This window comes from Corvus brachyrhynchos, unplaced genomic scaffold, assembly GCF_000691975.1.
Source record: "Corvus brachyrhynchos isolate BGI_N302 unplaced genomic scaffold, ASM69197v1 scaffold62, whole genome shotgun sequence".
NCBI lineage: Eukaryota > Metazoa > Chordata > Aves > Passeriformes > Corvidae > Corvus > Corvus brachyrhynchos.
Window position 1 is genome coordinate 620,170 of NW_008236629.1, and position 17,897 is coordinate 638,066.

General features: G+C 38.1%; 1 protein-coding gene across 8 annotated transcripts in view; it reads right to left on the bottom strand.

The window, feature by feature from the left end:
* SOX6 (SRY-box 6) overlaps window positions 1-17,897 on the bottom strand; it is a 374,497-nt gene that overhangs the window by 133,423 nt on the left and 223,177 nt on the right. For all 8 annotated transcript variants that reach the window (XM_017726582.1, XM_017726580.1, XM_017726583.1 and 5 more), the window contains 2 exons: window positions 14,002-14,174; window positions 10,415-10,483 (listed from right to left, as the gene is read on the bottom strand). In XM_017726582.1, the coding sequence (XP_017582071.1) occupies window positions 10,415-10,483; window positions 14,002-14,174 (242 nt within the window). The remainder of the gene's footprint in view (window positions 1-10,414; window positions 10,484-14,001; window positions 14,175-17,897) is intronic.

A 17,897-nucleotide genomic window follows, 5' to 3' on the forward strand; every position in this document is an offset into this window, starting at 1 on the left:
AAGTCTGTTTCAAGTAATGCTCTACAAAATGTGTGAGGGACGGCCAAGAAATGTAGGCATTCTTCGAATAAAAACTTATTTTTCTCTCCACAATAAAGCCACTGTTCAAAGGATGTTTCACAGCCACGGAATTTGCTCCACATCTGTAAGGAAAATATGTGGATTTGGGAAACTACAGACTTCAGTGAGAGCAGCCTCTCCACTTGCCTGTTTCTGTGTGACAATGGCTGTACTTCTGGTCAGCAGCTCAGCCACATGGGAGACTCAAGCTACCCAAACTGGTTTTCACTTGCGGGCGGGCAGCGGGTGAGAGGAACACATAAATATTTCTCTGTGTGGCTGAAGTGGATTCACTCTGGCTAAAAGCTCCAACAGAGTAAATTAAGGCAAGTGAGAAATTGATAGAAAGTCATCATAGGAAAAATATGATCAAGATGGTAGAGAACCACCCTACAGATACTGAAACCACAGATTTCAACTCTGTCAAATTTCATATAAGAACTGGATTGAATCACTTCGGAAATTTAACTAAGGTGCTTAAATTAGGAACCTCGTTGTCTAATCAACAGAAGGTAATTCACAGCACCTGGACTGCTTTATATATGGAGCCAAAAGTCCTAATTCAGTCACCCAAATTAGATATCTAAAATTAGATGCCCCCAAATATCTATATGCTTTTTATTCAGCCTCAAAAGAGTGTTGTGAGGATAATACACTTCAGCTTATGAGACACTCAGATATGCAGTTATAGAGGAGATGAGTATCCTGAAAATATATCACCAATAAAATTCAATGAGATGGAAAAGGCAAAGCTAGAAATGTGATAGTAGCGCTTGTCATACCAATCACTCCTTGTCAGAGCAAAAACAAGTGCCATACCCCCTCTTTTGAGCAAGGTTTAGCTCGATGTATTATAGATTATATACATTGCTTTGTCAAGTACAGGATCTCAGTCTATGCTTAGGCTATTAGGTATGTATTGCCCTATTTTGTTACCTGTAGCAAGTAGCCACGCAACTCATTTATCTACCTGATCGAGATTTTAAGCCAGATATATATTCCTCCAACTGGTTAATCTCTCATTTAGAGAATAAAAATGCCTAATACATTACTTTAAAATAAATACTCAGAAGTGCCCTTCCACACTGTGTGACGGTGATGTGTCTCAAGATGGATTTCACACTTCGCCCTCAACTCTGAAGTTCTTTGCTTTTCTTATTTGGTGTTACAACTTCAATGGTTTCTTACACTGTCATTTTGGGTGGGTGAATAAGATTAATTCAGCATTTCATAATGCTCCATTGTATACTGTTTACATCATTTATTTTCTTTTTACTGAATGATTACAAATTTCGATTTAAAGTTAATAGCATTTTGTGGGAGTTACTGCATGTGAATTAACCGTGGTGATGTCAGTGCATCCCTCTGGAATTTAAAAGATATTTCACTGTGTTATATCATGTGCTGCACAGTATATCAACTTTTATTTCCCATCCCTCAAGTATGGAATGCACACTGTGTAACTTCTAGATTCTCAATATAGACATAATTTACCCAAGCTGTGCAAATGCCCAACTTGCTGAAGATGATATATGCAAGATTTATATAAAAGACTAGTTCTTTCAAGGAAGCAAAAGCCTTGCATACTACACAAGCCAGTATATTATCTAATTATTTGGGGAGAGGGCTTTTTTAATGTTACAGACAAAGGGAAATAGCATGCAAACTGCAGTCATAAACCAATTTTTCCTACTTTAACAACCTTAAGATTAGATAGGTAAATACCCAGGCAAGGCCATTTATCTTCCTTGAGAACTATGCTTTGACATTTTTGTGAGTGCCAGGATTAGCTGGTTGCATAAGACAGCAAATATTAGAAATATTCATTCACTTTACTTTTACTTACATGCCATCAAGTGTATACCAAATGTTAAACAGCATCTAGTTTGCTCATTTGCTGGATTGCACATACTACTACTTTCTTTATGTGAATTCATAATTCCTTAATGCATTCAGAGAGCAATGCACTTACTTCTTTCTTGCTGTCATGATGTTAAATATATTAAAAATAAGTTTTTATGCTCAAATTGATTCAGTAATACGTTTACATTCTGGAATATTCCCACAATTACAACTAAAAAACGCTTTGATTCCTTAGGCCAGGATTTAGTTCATCTGATAAATTTAACTTTTTACTGTAAGATTTCAAGAAGTACTTTACAATTTATTTGCTATACGCTTTTGGCCTTCTTTATGGGGAGCTGTACTTCATCATTTTCCTCCAAATACCTGCTTCTGTAGACAGAAATTTTGACCTCTGATATCACCACATTCCAGCCTTATATCTTGCCTGTATATCTGAATATCTCCATAAATCAAGTCATTTCAATACTAACATTTATCAACTATTTTCTTTTTTCAGTATCTCCTGATGAGTGTGTCAAATAGTGGAGGTGAAGGGGGTAAAAAAAACGAAAAAGCAATGCAAAACCTGATTGTTTTCCCTCTTGGCCATCACATGGTTGTCAATCATAAAAATTATCGCAGAAAAAGTACCTAATTAGAAATGAAAGGCCAATATCTCAAGCAGTTTCTATGAGTCCAGGAGTATGTTTCAATGTAACACTGATGTAAGACATGAAAAAAGCTGGCTTGCCCAAATGGTTGCCTGTTTTTTCCAGCTACATCTGTTTGTCTAATAAAACAAATTACATTCCCTGAAATCCCTGCCACATTTATACCTTTGATATTCCAACCACAATACCAATATCCTAAGTCCTTCCTTGCAAGAGGTGCTTGCTTCTGCAAAGCCCAGTTATGTGAGTAACACTTAGTGCACAAATCATCAAACACTGGCTGAGCGGGTGTTACTCAAGCAAATAAGACTTCAGAGGATCAGTCCTGCTAGATAGGCTGCCAGTTGGCACCATTTCCACTCCCAGCTATCCATTTTACTTTGTGCACATGCCACTACGGAACGAAACTGGTTTTGTGTTACTATTGCATTACTATTGCATTATCCCAAATATTGCAATATTGAAAAGAGTACATCATGAGACTGACAGAGGGGGTGATGCCAGAGGAATAGCATCAGAGAGGTTCAGAGGGGCATCACCTCAGTCGAACTCCTTGAGAGCTAGACCAGGGTGTCTGGCTCAGCCATGGCAGTCACTCCACACCGGGTTGGAACAGGCAGAGCACCAGCCAAGAGTGACCCCCAGGCAGCAGCACAGGTGGGCAGCAAATATTTGCTTGATCCTCTGCTGTTATTCAGGAGCTGGTTATAATCTGCCTCTAAATTAAAAGGGCTCAAATCATAGGCTCTTCTGTAAGCGAAGCCTGTGGAAGTGTCTGGGCTGAATAGAATCAATGGGATTTTAGCCCCTGGCTTTGGCAGAGGCACAGCTGAGAACAAGTCCTTAAGCCACTGGTGAGGACGCAGCACAGCACGCCCCAACAAATGAAGCAGCAGGACTTGAACTGGGGATGTCTATGTCTTCATTTCCAATTTTAAAACGCATGTGGGAGAGGGAAAGTGGGAGGACAACTTCTATCATTTTCTGCACCAACATGAGCCCAAGAAACAATGACATTTACTTTGGTTTAACTAATTTCCACACATCAGATCATGTTCATCACCCGTGTGCCAAAGTCCTATTCTTCAAGTCTGTTGAAATACCACTTTTCGAAACATGTGTGCTAACATTTGGCCAACATCACCACAAGATCATTTTATTAACTTGTAGCTCATTTCATAGACTGCTGCTCATGTTGCTAACATATGCTATTCTACCATTTACTGCTCTATAATTAGAGAAGTCATATGAAAGAGATACACAAGGCTTAATTTTTGCATTAAATACAATTTGTTTAGACTTGGGTAGGCAAAATAAGAAAAAAAAAAGTCATATAATGAATTAGAAAACTGCAAGACAGCTAATTTAACTCTTAAAAGGTCACAGAAAAATTTTTTTAAAACACATCCTCCCCACCCCCGTCATGACTGCATGCAGTTTTAAGAGGCAAATCCAGAACTATATTCTGCTCTGCCAGGATAAAACTTTCCAGGGACTGAGGGCCTCAGGGGCAGGACAGCTAGCAGGATCCTTGCAAATGGGGGACCAAGGGGTAAGATCAGAAGCTTACAGGTAGCAGAGGAGTATGAATCTTGCACACACTGTGTCTTTTTTGCCACCACCACTTTGTTATGTCAAAGCATTTGTAGTTCAGAAGAGGTTGAATAAAGAATAGAGAGCATCACCAGAATACTTATTATAGCATGTGCTACTCAGAGAAGGCAAGGATCCTACATCACTTCTCTTCCCTCACAGCTGACAGAGAAAATTCCAAGCCAGCCAGCCATGAAGAAGATGCCTTTTACTGGGAAAAGCCGGCCTACAATAGATCTTTTGCTTGAGTAACTATCACATAAAGACTTTAGAACTCATTAATAAGCCAGTATGTGATAATAAATAAAATATGAAACATTTGACTTTGATGTTTAGCATATTTGTCTTTCCTCCATTGGATCAGTTTCAATTTACACCGAGCAACACAGGAGCTGGACAGGAGCCGTGGTGCCACACCTACGGCAGAGCCCCGTGAAGTGGAATCAGCAATTTAGCAGCCAGCTACAAGTTACAGGCACATAACAGCATTTCTCTCTTCCAACTGCACACAACTACATTGCAGAAGGGAGTTGGATATATATTATTTTTAATACTGAGCTGCTTAAAAAAACAGTTAAAATATATACCAATGATGTCTGGGAATCAACTCACAAGCAAACTGGGTTTTAAGGGAAATGCATCCTTTCTACTGTAAATTAATAAACTCTAGCTATAGTTTATTAAGCCACCACAATATTTTACATTTTCTCCTGCTATAATCTTGCCTGCTTATAAATTACAGTACTTTTACCTATTCTTTAATCCAGAAACATCATTATTAAAATGTTTGAGGGAGGCTGCAGTGCATCTATCATTACTTTTAAAAGTTAATTAGATTAGATAAAAGAAATAATTAGATTTGCATTTTTATCCTGGTTTTAAACTTCCAAAGAAGATCACAACAGTGCGCCTGTGGGCAATTAAAAACAGCATACAGCAGTGAAATATAAAGGCAAAAAAGGTCTGTTTTTCCTGGCTAATTCATGATTGAAGATACAATTACAAAATATTTTAAGGGTTTGCTAAAGCTGGGGGCTATTCCTAGACTTCTAAGCTTTGTTTATAACTCTCTCTCTCTTTCAAGGGAGTATCTGATCTGCGTACCCTGCCAATAGAAGTATCAAATTGCTTTCAATGGCTTTATTTGGTCCTGTGCAGAGTTTGCTAGAAAGGGATCAGTTATATGATCAATAAAAAAAAAAAAAGGTAGGGGAGAATATTCCCTGGCGCTGGAACAGTAGCACTACCATTGCTTTTGCCTGTCAACACTAAATAGAGTTTACAAAGAGAGACAACCTCAGAGAGTGTAACTGAGCTGACAATAACTGGATTCCAGTTTGTGCATTTTCAGCAATCTCTCTGCAAGGAGCTTTAACCTGTCTCCAAAAGGCAATACATGAAATGTTCAGCTCTTAAAATTGGAGGTCAGTTACATACTTAATGATGAAGTGTATCTTTAAATCTATTTCTACTATTATTATCCTAGCAAAAAATTAATTAACCAGGTCAGGGAGGCTATGAAGGCTAATGTGGAATGTAATTATTCCTGATCTTTAGACATGTACTTCACATAAAGAGATAGTCCTTATTCAGCTCACCAGGTACCTCAATTGTCAGTAGTTAATCATGGATAAGAAGGGAGACTCGTTGGTTCAGTCTCTTAAGTTTTACTTACGATTCAAATGATTCCTATTCAAAGACAGTTTAAATAATTGCAATTTTATGTTACTATTCTTTTGTCTGTTTACTATCACAGTGGTCACGTACACCCTGTTTGAGGAAAACAGAAAATATAAGACCATTTACATGGAAGTAGAACAGCATGAATGTAGAGATTAAAACTAGAAAAAATTACTATTAGGAGTAATTTCTAGTGGCTGAATTTAAACAGAATACTTATGAGAGCAGAGGAAACCAGTTTATCTATGCAATGGAAATTGTACTGATTCAAACAGAAAACTAAATGCTTTGCAATGGCAATAAGCACAGTAAAGAGGAATAAGGTGAAGGGAAATGGACAAAGGCAGCTTGGATCATCTTTCACAGTTATCCTCATCACAGATTTCTGCAGAAAACCTCAACCATCACTGTCCTTTTTAAAGATTTTGGCCACAATTTAGGACTTGCTTGAACGAAACCTACTCACAAGAGGAGGGAAGCCCTACAAACTTTCATCCCTTAAATCCACACAAACGCCCATTCTCAGAGGGAAATCCTGGAGCAACAGGCTCAAAGCATCAGTGGGATCCACCTCTTTTCCTCAGCTGGGGATGAAGGGGCTCAAAAGAAGTCTCTAAGCCTTATTCTGAAAGGACTGAATTCTGGTAATGAGGCACAGAATTCACAGGGATTTCAGGACCACTAGTTTGGAACCATTTAGGAAATGCATGTCTTCTCTTCTTCCAATCTAGTCTTATCTTCATGATGTACTACCAAATTCCTCCTTTAAACAGCTTTTTCACTTATTGATAGAGATTTTCACTTTCATAGCACAGGCTAAGAGATGTTCTTGAAATAGTCCAATTTTGAGCCCTTGGCTTCAGAATGAATATTTTTTATTTAAAAAAAAATCTTTTAAAAAATCTTAATCAACCTGGAGGCTGATCTGTGAGCTCTTATTTGCCCCACATTACCTTCTCAACTTTAATTTACACTGAAAGCAATGATTTCTCTGCACAGCTCTGCAGAACAAAGAACTTAATTTGGCATACTAGATTTCCACCCATCTCTGTGGACTCCTCTGTAGAAGAGTGTTTATGAAGATTGTGAACATTTGAGCTGAGAAGTAATAATACACTGCACTTATTTGAAAAATTTTCATTTAAGATTCTCAAAACATTAGAGCTGAATTGAGGAAAAGGAAACAATTTGCCAAATTTCTGGTAATCAGAAGCAGGACTGAGGAGAAGTCCAGATTCCCACTCCCTTTAGCCAACAAAACTGCTTTCCCCAACTCATACACCCTGAAAGAAACATTAGCCTCACATAGAAAACATGAGATGATTATGCAGAACATTTAATTACCTCTGTACTCTTGAAATACCTGTCTTTTTTCATACACTAAGCCTAGCTAAAGCACTCTTTGCTCATAGATTATTGACAAAGTTTTGGATGCATAACAAGTCTGGAGTAAGGTGTTCCAGTAAATGGTCTCAAAAGTGAAATAAAACAAACAAAAAACCCTTTCACCAATTAAATGAAATAAGGTGTTAAAATTATTAAATACTACATGCACAATATAAGTAATAAATACTAAATAATGTAGATTCTCAGTAAATTAACCCAGTAGTTGTCCAGGGGAAACATGTTTTATTTAATATAAATAATTTTAACTTTTGTATGCGGTTGACATAAATCTTTTAAGCCCCTTCTAAAGCAATTTCTAATTGTTTAAACAGTTACACTGGGTGCACTTATTCACAGCAACTCTTGTTCAGGAATTAACTCTGCACCTCAGGAGAGGACAGCTGACACACTCTGTGTCTCATGCTGAAAACGTTGCATCAGCAATGCCCCTCTCCTGCATCCTGGAGAACACGCTGTACTTGCCTCGAGTATCTGTGCCATGTGTAGGCCCCTGCCCAGGTGGAACTGGCACCTGTTCTTCAAAAGGGGAGTGGCAGGGAAGGGTACTATTGTTTTCCCACGCATACAAAGTACAGATAAGAGCCCACACCATTCTGTGTAGGTAATCACTGTTTCCTGAAAATGGTTGCTCAAGAGTGTCTTTGAACAAGCCTTCTAAACAAAATCAAGTTATCGGGGACAGAGCTGCAAATTCTACCGGGCCCAAAAACTAAACTGAGAATGTAAATATTTAATAGAAATTTTATTTCCCCTTCAAGCCACAGAGAGCACAATTCACCTCACCTCGCATCAGACCTCTATACTAAAGCCACTAGGATGCATATCCTTCTTATTAATGGAGATAAGCAGCCATTTTAGGGAACAATGTATCTGATATATTTTAAATACCTACTTTAGTACAAGACAAATTGCATCCTAAAACTATTCACTTTGCTTCTCACTGCTCACTACAAGAAAAATCTGGATAATTAACTGAGACAGAGTCTGTACTGCAGTTACCTATTTTTGATATGATGAATCCCACCCAGAATCACCAGTGTGAATTCAGTACTAGTGAGGTTTCTTGGGAAGATGGTGGGAGAGGACCTGGGAGAAACAGCCCAGCACTATTTCTGTCTCCTGTTTTGCCTCCATCCCAGCTCCAGCCCTTAAGGAACAACATATCTCTCAAACTGTAACATTCATAACCAATTCTACAGCAGCAAAAGAACACTATGGACTGCAGAGGCAACTTAGCAACTAACTTCTCTCTCAAGCAACTTCTGGCTGCCAAATCTGCCACAAAATTAAGACAGAACGAATAAACAAAGCAGAACCACTTGGCTTCCAAGCAAATGGACTATGTAAGCTGGTGTTTAGAAGACAATCTTCCAGCAAACTTTCTTTTAGTAATGTCCCCATAAGACCATTGGATCTTTGAGTTGGCATCTGCCCAACATGCCTAGAGCTTCTCATTGGAGCCGACAGTGTTCCTCGGGCCATGAGATGCCCACTACCAATCTGGTTGACCAACTGGGAGAAGAAACAGTCCTCAAGCCTCAAATACACTGATTAGACTCATGTAAATGTAACAATCAAAAATCAATAAAGAGGCCAAACCACTGAGGAACTATGGCATAAGAGTACTATATATTGGCAAGAATTTGGAAGCAAATACAAGGAAGGGTCAACAAGAACTAGTTTAGCTCAGATGAATAGAATAATCATCAAAACACTTCCTTGCATATACATCTAGGAAAGGATGGGAAAGAATCTGTGGAGGGTTCAGCACTATGTAAGAGGAAAGATGGAAGTGAATGAGAAAATGAATCTGCAATCTATGCTGGAATGAATTCTAAGACCACATTTCCCTGGAGACAGTGGAAGGGTAAAGCTACTGGAAAGTATTGACTGAAGTGAAACATGAAGTACCTTTGAACTTTTTACTACAGAGCAGATACTCTCCAGCCAAACATACCTAGAATTCTCTAAGCAGAAACAAAAAATACTTAGTTGTAATTCTTCTTTCATAATTCTTTAAAGGAATTTTTAAAATTAGAAATTTCTCATGCAGATAACTCTTGTGTTTTGTACACTTTGCTAGGTTTCAGTCTTAGATTTTATGCCAAGTAAAGATTTTTTTTACATTATTCTTTGCTCTCTGAAGTCAGACTTGCAAATAATACTTAGAGAATATGGTGCATTCCTTCCTTTCACTATTCTTAATATCTCTTCCATCCTTGATGCACACCTAATATGAACACACAGTCTTCTAATAGGCAACAACAATAACAGTGCTCTCCAATTCAACTGTGTCTCTCATACGAGGTATTAACACATCTATATCTGTTAAATAAACTCCTTAAAAGTGTAACTGAAACTGCATTACAACATTTTCAAAAGCATTTACAAGCATTCCTTTGGGATGAGGGAAAGAAAAACTTCAGTTTTGGCATCTAGTAACATAGCAATCAGCTAATTAAGGAAAAGAAATGGGTAGCCCAAGCTTATAAGTGAATGGCAGCACAATCATCTGTCAGACCAAATTGAAATATTTCAATCAGTGAATAGGCCCATGGAAATGTTTTCAAAGTGGGAAGCAGAGAAGGTATTACAGTGACATGCCAACAATGCCTCTACATCCATGTCAGTCCCTACCCATGTATACTTGCACAAAATTGAACCATATTCTGCATACAAGTACAGATAATTAAATATCTCCAGAATACTTCCAGATCCACAAGGGTGTAATTACTCCAAAGGCACCTGGAACACATACACCTGTGGGTCTTTGTACATGAGCACACTGGTGCCAGGGACTTAGTACTGCTTTGATGTCTCAATTTTGTCTTTGTAAAACACAGAATTCCTCCAACAATGATTGAGAATCTGCTTTTACTTCACACAATACAAGTCAAACTGATTGCAGATTTCAGAATTATGACAAGATGGTGAGATTTAAAAATAGTCCATAACTTTCAGAAGAAAACTTTGCCTATTAAAGTTCTTTGCACCAAAAAAGATGTCTGACAATAATTTTCTGGGACGCAAGGAACTCCCATAAAGAGCATCTTTACTGAGGCTTGTTAGTAAAGCATGTGGCTGCTTTATTTTAGACCCTTCCCTCTCCATAAATGGAACTTAAGTATAATCAGAAGAGAGCAATAAAATACACTGACCTGAATTTGCTGCTGCAGTAGATTGATCTTGTGCTGCTGTTGCAGGAGTTGCTGCTGTTGTCTTGCAATCTGTTACAAATAAAATTTCTATTAAATTAAAACAGCAATATTAAAATGTCAACACTATTGACCAAAACCCATAATATTTGTTATTCTTCATTATATTTTTATTAAGCATATTAACTTTTTTTTAAATGGGGCATCTTTTAGAGGTAAATTTAAATGCAACATAAAAATCTAGTTAGCGAGTAAGAAATACGTATTTTAAGCACTGAGGCCTTGACTCTGAAAAGCACAGAAACATAAGTTTATTTGTGTGCCTGTGAATAATCTCATCACTATTCAACAAAGCATTTAAGCCTGTGGTGATCTTTAACTATGATGCATTACTGTTAGTTACAATGGGAATGAAACACATGCTTAAAATTAAGTGCTTTTCTGAATGGGGATGGGATTACGCAGGTGCTTAAGGTTAAACATACATTTTCCTGCTTTGCTGAACTGGAGCCTTAGCTAGTGTTTATAGATGCTTCACTATTCAGCACAAGCTCCTAGGGTAAGCTTCTCTGACTCCCTTCAAAATGAGCAGCATATTATTTCTCTTGCAAATCTCAAAAATCATCCTTGGAGCCGCTTAGGGAAGCAGAGCCTTATTCTGTGTAAAAGCAGTACCTGGTGCTCAGTAACTCATCCTCCACACAGCCCTATGAAATATGTAGGTATTCTCACCCTCATTTGGTGAGGATCTGAAGGGTAAAAGTTCACTCTATCCCTTCTCTAACATAGATGGAGAAAAGCAAATATTCAGGGTAGGGAACACAAAGACACTGTTGAGAATTTGCTACAGATACCCTATCTACCTCCCTGATTCCAACAAAATCAGCATGCTAGAGCAGAAGGGAAATAGGCTCCAGCCCTCAGACCACCGAGTTGCTTCTTGCAATGAGTGATGTGGATGGCAGCCACAGGGAATAAGCCACAGTGAGCTGGGGGAACAACTGGACTTCTGCTTTGGAAGGGTAACTGTGCAGCAGACTAAAATGAGGACAAGATTTGTGTTTCCTGGAAATCCCAGCCTCAGCACTTCTGCTACCTTCATTTCTTAAGTATAATTTCCCCTCCTATAAATATTTATCTAGAGCAGAGGAATCACATAAAACAGCAAGGAGTTGGTGACAAAGGTATTTTGGTCACTCAAATCCACTGTTTTGGTTTTAGCAAAAACCCTCCTGGTGTCCTTCCCCAACATCTTCTGAGCACACTTACTCAGTTATAAACAGAGAAAGTTAAGTAAAATATTTTTATGATAAAAAAATGATAGGAATGTATCAAGGTTGGTTTGGAAATAAACAATCACATCGTTTTAGTGAAAACTGTCCAGATTAACTCATAAGGAATTTGCAGTCACATATTAACAGCTTGTAATTGTGCACACACAGAGACTAAGGCTGTCATTTCTTTTCTCTCTCACTGTCACATGGAAATAACTCTGTAATTTTTTTCAGTTAAAATTCACTTTTGTAAGAGAAATCAACACAAAATTCATATATATTTTAAGTCTTGTACAAGGCCTCAAGGAGACAAATTAAGGTCCACAAGATTCTGGGGCTGGATGAAGGCAAAGGGCTACAAGAAAATGGAGTCAAGCAAACCAATGCCTGTAACAGAGCTCAAACTCCTTTCAGGAGCCTGGTGTTCAAATATTTCTGGATGAACCTCCCAAGCAAGTCAATAAAATACAGTGAGTGAAGACTGAAAGAGCAGAGCCTTGTGTGTGAGTGAAAAGGGGAATTCAAAGAGAGTTGGCAGTGCATGTGCCCAGGTAGCCCAGGGGCAGGTCCTAGGGCCTCAGGTATCTGTTGTCAGCACAGTGGCCAGATGTGGTGTTTGTGCTTGGTGAAACAGCCCTGATGGGGACAGTGTTATATGGAATATTTAAAACCTGTATGAGAGCTGGAGTTACCATTTTTAATGAGTAACACACCAATTGTGTGACTCCATCCTAGAAGTGCAGTGTTTGTAACTAAAGATGAGGTCTGTTAGGTTTATGTCCACATTTCCCCTACTGCTAAAGTCTCAGCAAAGGTAAAAGATGATCCCGATTTGCAGCTTCACAGTGAAATGAGGCAGATCATGGAGCTACATCATGGGCCATTCTGTATCAGTGCTATATCATTCTTTCACAGGTACACAGTACTCTGCAACCAGTATTGTTTGGAGCTGCTGGTGACCTGGCTGCAGCTTAACATGGTAAACTATAGCCAAGACAAAGAGGAGATTTTTGTTTACATGTGCAAAGTAACTGATCTGCCAGGGTTCTGACTGCTTGTGAACAGCTTTTTGTACCTGCCTGTACAACACAGCACCATTTGAATAGGCATTTCCTGATGAAAACAAGAAATATACCAGGGAGCATCTAATCTCAAAGCTTCCTCTTAGCTGGAGCAGCACTGTGATAGGAAATGTACCCAAGACCCTGCAATGCAATTACCATAGCACTGTCTTGATGTATAGGCTTGACACAGTAAAGTAGGGTACACAAGCACCATGTGGCTCAAATTCTGAATTTTATTTGCCTATCGGTTGAGCTACATGCTCGCTTCATTGAGCATGACAACCTAGTTTTAAGTGTCATTTAATTTTCATTTTGAAATATAATTACAAAGTGTTCACTGTAAGATATCACTCGTCTGCAAATGTGTCAAGATTAATTTGTGCTAGCTTATTCACAAGTGTCAATAGTTAATTACTGTGTCATCTCTAGATGGCTAAATGACATTCTAACTTCTGATTTTTTACAGTGTTCCTTTATGTTATTTTCCATTAGGGGATGAGTCCATATTCCTACATGTGGGCAAATACCCAAGCACATAAAATACCAGACGTCACAACTCATTAAAATCAACAGAGCATACATTGCTGTATATATCCTATAAAATATATTTAACTGAAAAGATAATTCAAGTAATAATGTCAGATTCCTAAAAACCACACATTAATTTGGATCTGTCTGATCTAATGCCTGGGGGACTAGTGCATGGGATCATTGTTGTTGCACTTTTGTTCAATGAGAAGAGGACAACTCTTTGGACAACTGCATCTTTAAAACAAACAAATAATCAAGAAAAAAGCAACAACAACAACAAAAAAAAACAATACAAGAAAAACCCTCCACAACCTGAACAAACAAATCAAACCCTACTTGTACAAGATATTTGAAGGTTTGAGTATGCTTAAGGGGTTTTTGTTTAGTTATTTTCTTGTCGAAAAGAGAAAGAGTTAAATAGTGGTTACAGTCTGGCTTGTTCATAACTCTCAAAATTGCATCTCAGTGCATGAAACAACTGTCAAATCTGTCATCCACTCCTCCCTTGTTTTTTTTTTTTTTTTTTTTTTTTTTTTTTTTTTTTTTTTTTTTTTTTCAGGGTCCTATAATATTTCCTCTTTCTGGAAAAAATATGTACCTTCTGTGGATATTTAAGCTCTTTTAACAAAAAACATGAAAGGAAGCAACACCAGGCAGAACAGTGTTTGTGCTAAGCATTCTGTGTGAACCATTTTCACGGGTTTCTTTCTTGGAGCCTCACCTGTTCTTGCTGTTGGCGAGCAAGGTCCATTTGCTGCCGTTGTTTTTCAATTTGTGAGGCTGCCAGCTTTTTCTGCTCATCATGGGCAGCCAGGAGCTGCTCCCGTAAGCTGATCAGCTGGGTGATCATAGTAGAGAGCTGTCGCTCTTTTTCTGCCAGGCTTTCTGGTGTACCTAAACGTGCAGGAAAGATGTACTGTAAATATGAGGTAGACAAGAGTTACAAAGCAATATTTACTCCCCCCAAAAAATGGCTGCATCACCAACGTGCTTTTTGTCAAACAGCAGCTTGGATATGTTTTCTACTAACAAATCTCAAAAGAATGTAACACATAGATTTGCTGTGCTCTAAGCAGGGGAGGAGCAGAAATGGGAGCAAAAAAGGTGTAGAACATTTCCTTTTTTCTGACACGGATTTTTTCTGGATGAATCCCTGTATCCTCTCCATCTAAATCTGCCCACTGCGATAAATACATTCAGAGTTTATTATTTTCCCTCACTTTATATATTTTGTTGTTTTTTCACCCCAAGTATGTATAAATGATAAAAAAGAATTGAAAAGATGCTGTTTGGTGCAAGAAGCAGTTTAAGAATTTTTTTATCATTTCTCCAAAATACCCACATACCTGCTAGGTCATTTAGGTAAATGCAAGTTTTGGTTGTGGAACGTGTACTAAAAATGAGCTTTACTTGTCCCCAAGAGAAATGGCTAACCTGAGAAAATAGCTTAAGAATTTTCATTTAACTTTCAAAGTTTACTCTACAGAGAGCACTTAATTAATATGAAACTACGGTACATTTATTCTTTGCACTAATGATGCTTAATGGACTGTTTATGGGTAAATTGCATGGGTCTCATAAGTGAAGAGTACAGGGTCCTTTTCCAAATCAATCTGAAAATATCCCATCTTATGTAGGAATACATTACTCTGTCAGAAACAGCAATGTCAGTTCCTGTATTTGAACCATACAATACATTTCCTTGTGTGAGCACTTCAGACCCACAGTTCTGTGAGAGATTGTATAAGTACAGCAAGGTAGAAGCTCAGGAATATTGGAAGAGGATCTGAAAGATGTTTAGAGTTGGAAGTGGGATAAATTAAACAACTGTATGTTGTACAGCAGAACTGAAAATTAGAGAAGAAGAAAACCAAATCAAGAATTATTCAGGTCTGTAGTCTGCCACAATGATAAGAGAAGCAGTACAAAAGAGGGTATTCACAAACTTCCTTTCCTCTGCTCACAATGGAGGACTGTGATAACGAAGTTACAGCACTTTCCAAGAGGAAGAAAATGTGTGAGGAACAGGACCTGGGAGAGAATGGAGAAACTGTCACAAAATTATGACTTCACCTTCTTCCCAGGAGTAAGATGGATACCTCCTAGGGAAGAGAAGAAAGAGGCTGACAGGTTTCATAAGGAGAAGGGAGACAAAACAGGCATCTGCCAAGAAGGTGACAAAGCCAAAATTCTCTACTACTTACATTGTGCTATGATAGGACCAGTATGATTCTTAACACAGAATTTCATTTGCAAATGCAGCATACAAGAAAACCTCAGTCTGTGATTGCTTTATATGGAAAAAAAGAAACTGCATGGCTTAAGTCATTCACTCTAAACAAAGCAAACACCCAGAAGCAAAGGGTACCTGATTTTCTGTACATCTATTAATTGCATTTAGCAACATGAAGCACTAAAAATATTCAATTTCTTATTTGTTATTAAGTATCTTAGTTTTAAAAGAGTTTCCAACAACATGACATTTCCCTACCCTCCAATGCCTAATCTTCATTCAGTATACATGTGACACAGGTCTCCAGAAGAGGAAAACTGTGTAACTTCTGTTGTAGTAGAAATTCTAGAAAGGGTTTTTAGTGATTTCTTTAGTCACAAGAGGTATGATGGATGCATGAAGCTGAAGGACACTCTACTATCCAGACCGAGCTATTGCAAATCCTTAGTGTTCTATGAGTGACTGAAGCAATAAAAGAGCTCTGTGCAAAAACCTGTTTCAAGACAAAAACAACAACAAATTAATTTTTGAAAGTAAGCTTAGGCAGGCATGTGGCCAGGAAAGTGCCTGCACTGAAAGTACTGCCTAGCCAGGAGCCTTTAGCATGTACCAAGCTCCATGCTGACATCTGTTCAACTACCTGCAACTTCAGTATAGACCCACCTTAACTCTCCTAAACTGAAAATTTTTCACTATGGTTCCAAGGTTATTTAGGTGGTTTTGAATCCATTTCCATGGATAAAAGATTCTTCTGCCAAAGAAAAACTCCCTTGCCCATTGTGACTTGAAGAGATCAACCACTCCACCCACCTATTTTAAAAGCCAATGGGAAACAACCTGCTGTCTCAAATGATACTTATTGTCCTCCACTGCCACCCAGGAAACAGGAGCTTGAGACTTTCACATCCATCAAGCAGCTTTGGCGTCATAATACAAGCCCCTGAGCTTACAGTCATAAAATAGTTTACATGCCCAAAGCAGATATTAATCTCTCACTCCACTTCCATATTGTCCTGTGTAGTTGTACTTGCTTCATAACATGAGTAGAAAACCACCACAAGACTGCCTGCTAAGGCTACAAAATATAATTGTTTTGTTAGGGTTTCTTAGAACCATTTTATAAAGTTGCCACAAATTTATAATCTTTTTTTTTTCTTCTTCTTTTTTTCTTTCCCTGATTTTTTTACAATAGCAGGCAGAAGTTACTGCTCTTATTCAGGAATTCACAGCAATTGTTTTTCTTTCCTTTTTTCCCCCCCAAGAAACACATCTGAAATAAATGACCCCATTTAAAGTACTCTGCTCTTTAATTTGTACCCTGCTATGTAATCCAACAACAGAATAGAACTGATGACCACAAAATGTACACTGTGCTCCTGGAAAATCACGAGACCTCCATGAAGCTGCAGGACACCTAACCAAGCAATGCTCGAGACGAGAACAAGCATAAGATGAGAATGGTGTTGTATGAACAGTGTGTGTGTGTGTGTGGAGGGGGAGGAGGTATAATTTAATTTTAGAGTGGAAAATCCCAACCACTATTTTACAGTTTAAATACCAATAAAAACCAACTTGCTTAGAATGCAGACCAGATTGAGCTGATCTGGCTGGGACAAGAGAGGTCATCAGTAGCTGTGTGCCATCATCATCTGTTTTGCATCCACTTACTGCAGCAAGCAATGAGATTCCTAAACTCATTACCAGTAAATAAACTTCTGCTGCTGACTGAAAATATCTATAAATAAAACAAAAATACAGCTATCTGTAAAATGTATTTGCCATAAAAACAGATAAAACAAAAAACTTAGTAAAAAATAAACAGTAAATATGCCAGCTTCCATAAAATATTATATACCACAGCTCTCTCTCTGTTCTAATCCTATTCTCTTACTCCAAAGACAGCAGTGCATTTTTTTCCATGGGGTCTTCCTTATCCCCAAAACACATCTGTCTTGAGTTTCTCTCAGATTTGTCAGGTGGATCAGTGCTCCCCAGGGCCTGCTCCATCTGAAGTATTTTAATTTGACTAAACACCTGATTTATTTTATCTCTCCGATGAGAAAGGCAGTTTGTCTTAATAGAGCCTGTCAGCCCACAGTCTCATTCACAGCAATTTACAGGCAGCTAGGGATGCTGGAAAAGAAGAGTGCTGTGATTCTGTATTTTATCCTCCTCCAGAAAGCACCTAAAAGCAGCTATTCACTGCTACTGCATGTGGCATTTTAGAACTGAATTAGCTTTTTATTCAAGTAACTACACTTGTTGTGAATAGCTTATCTGTAAAATTGCTACATTCACTACTGATTTTATTAACCTTTGGCTCTATCACAAAATGGTCTTCAGTTAGGAAAGACCTTTAAAATTGACACATTTTTCTTAGGGGC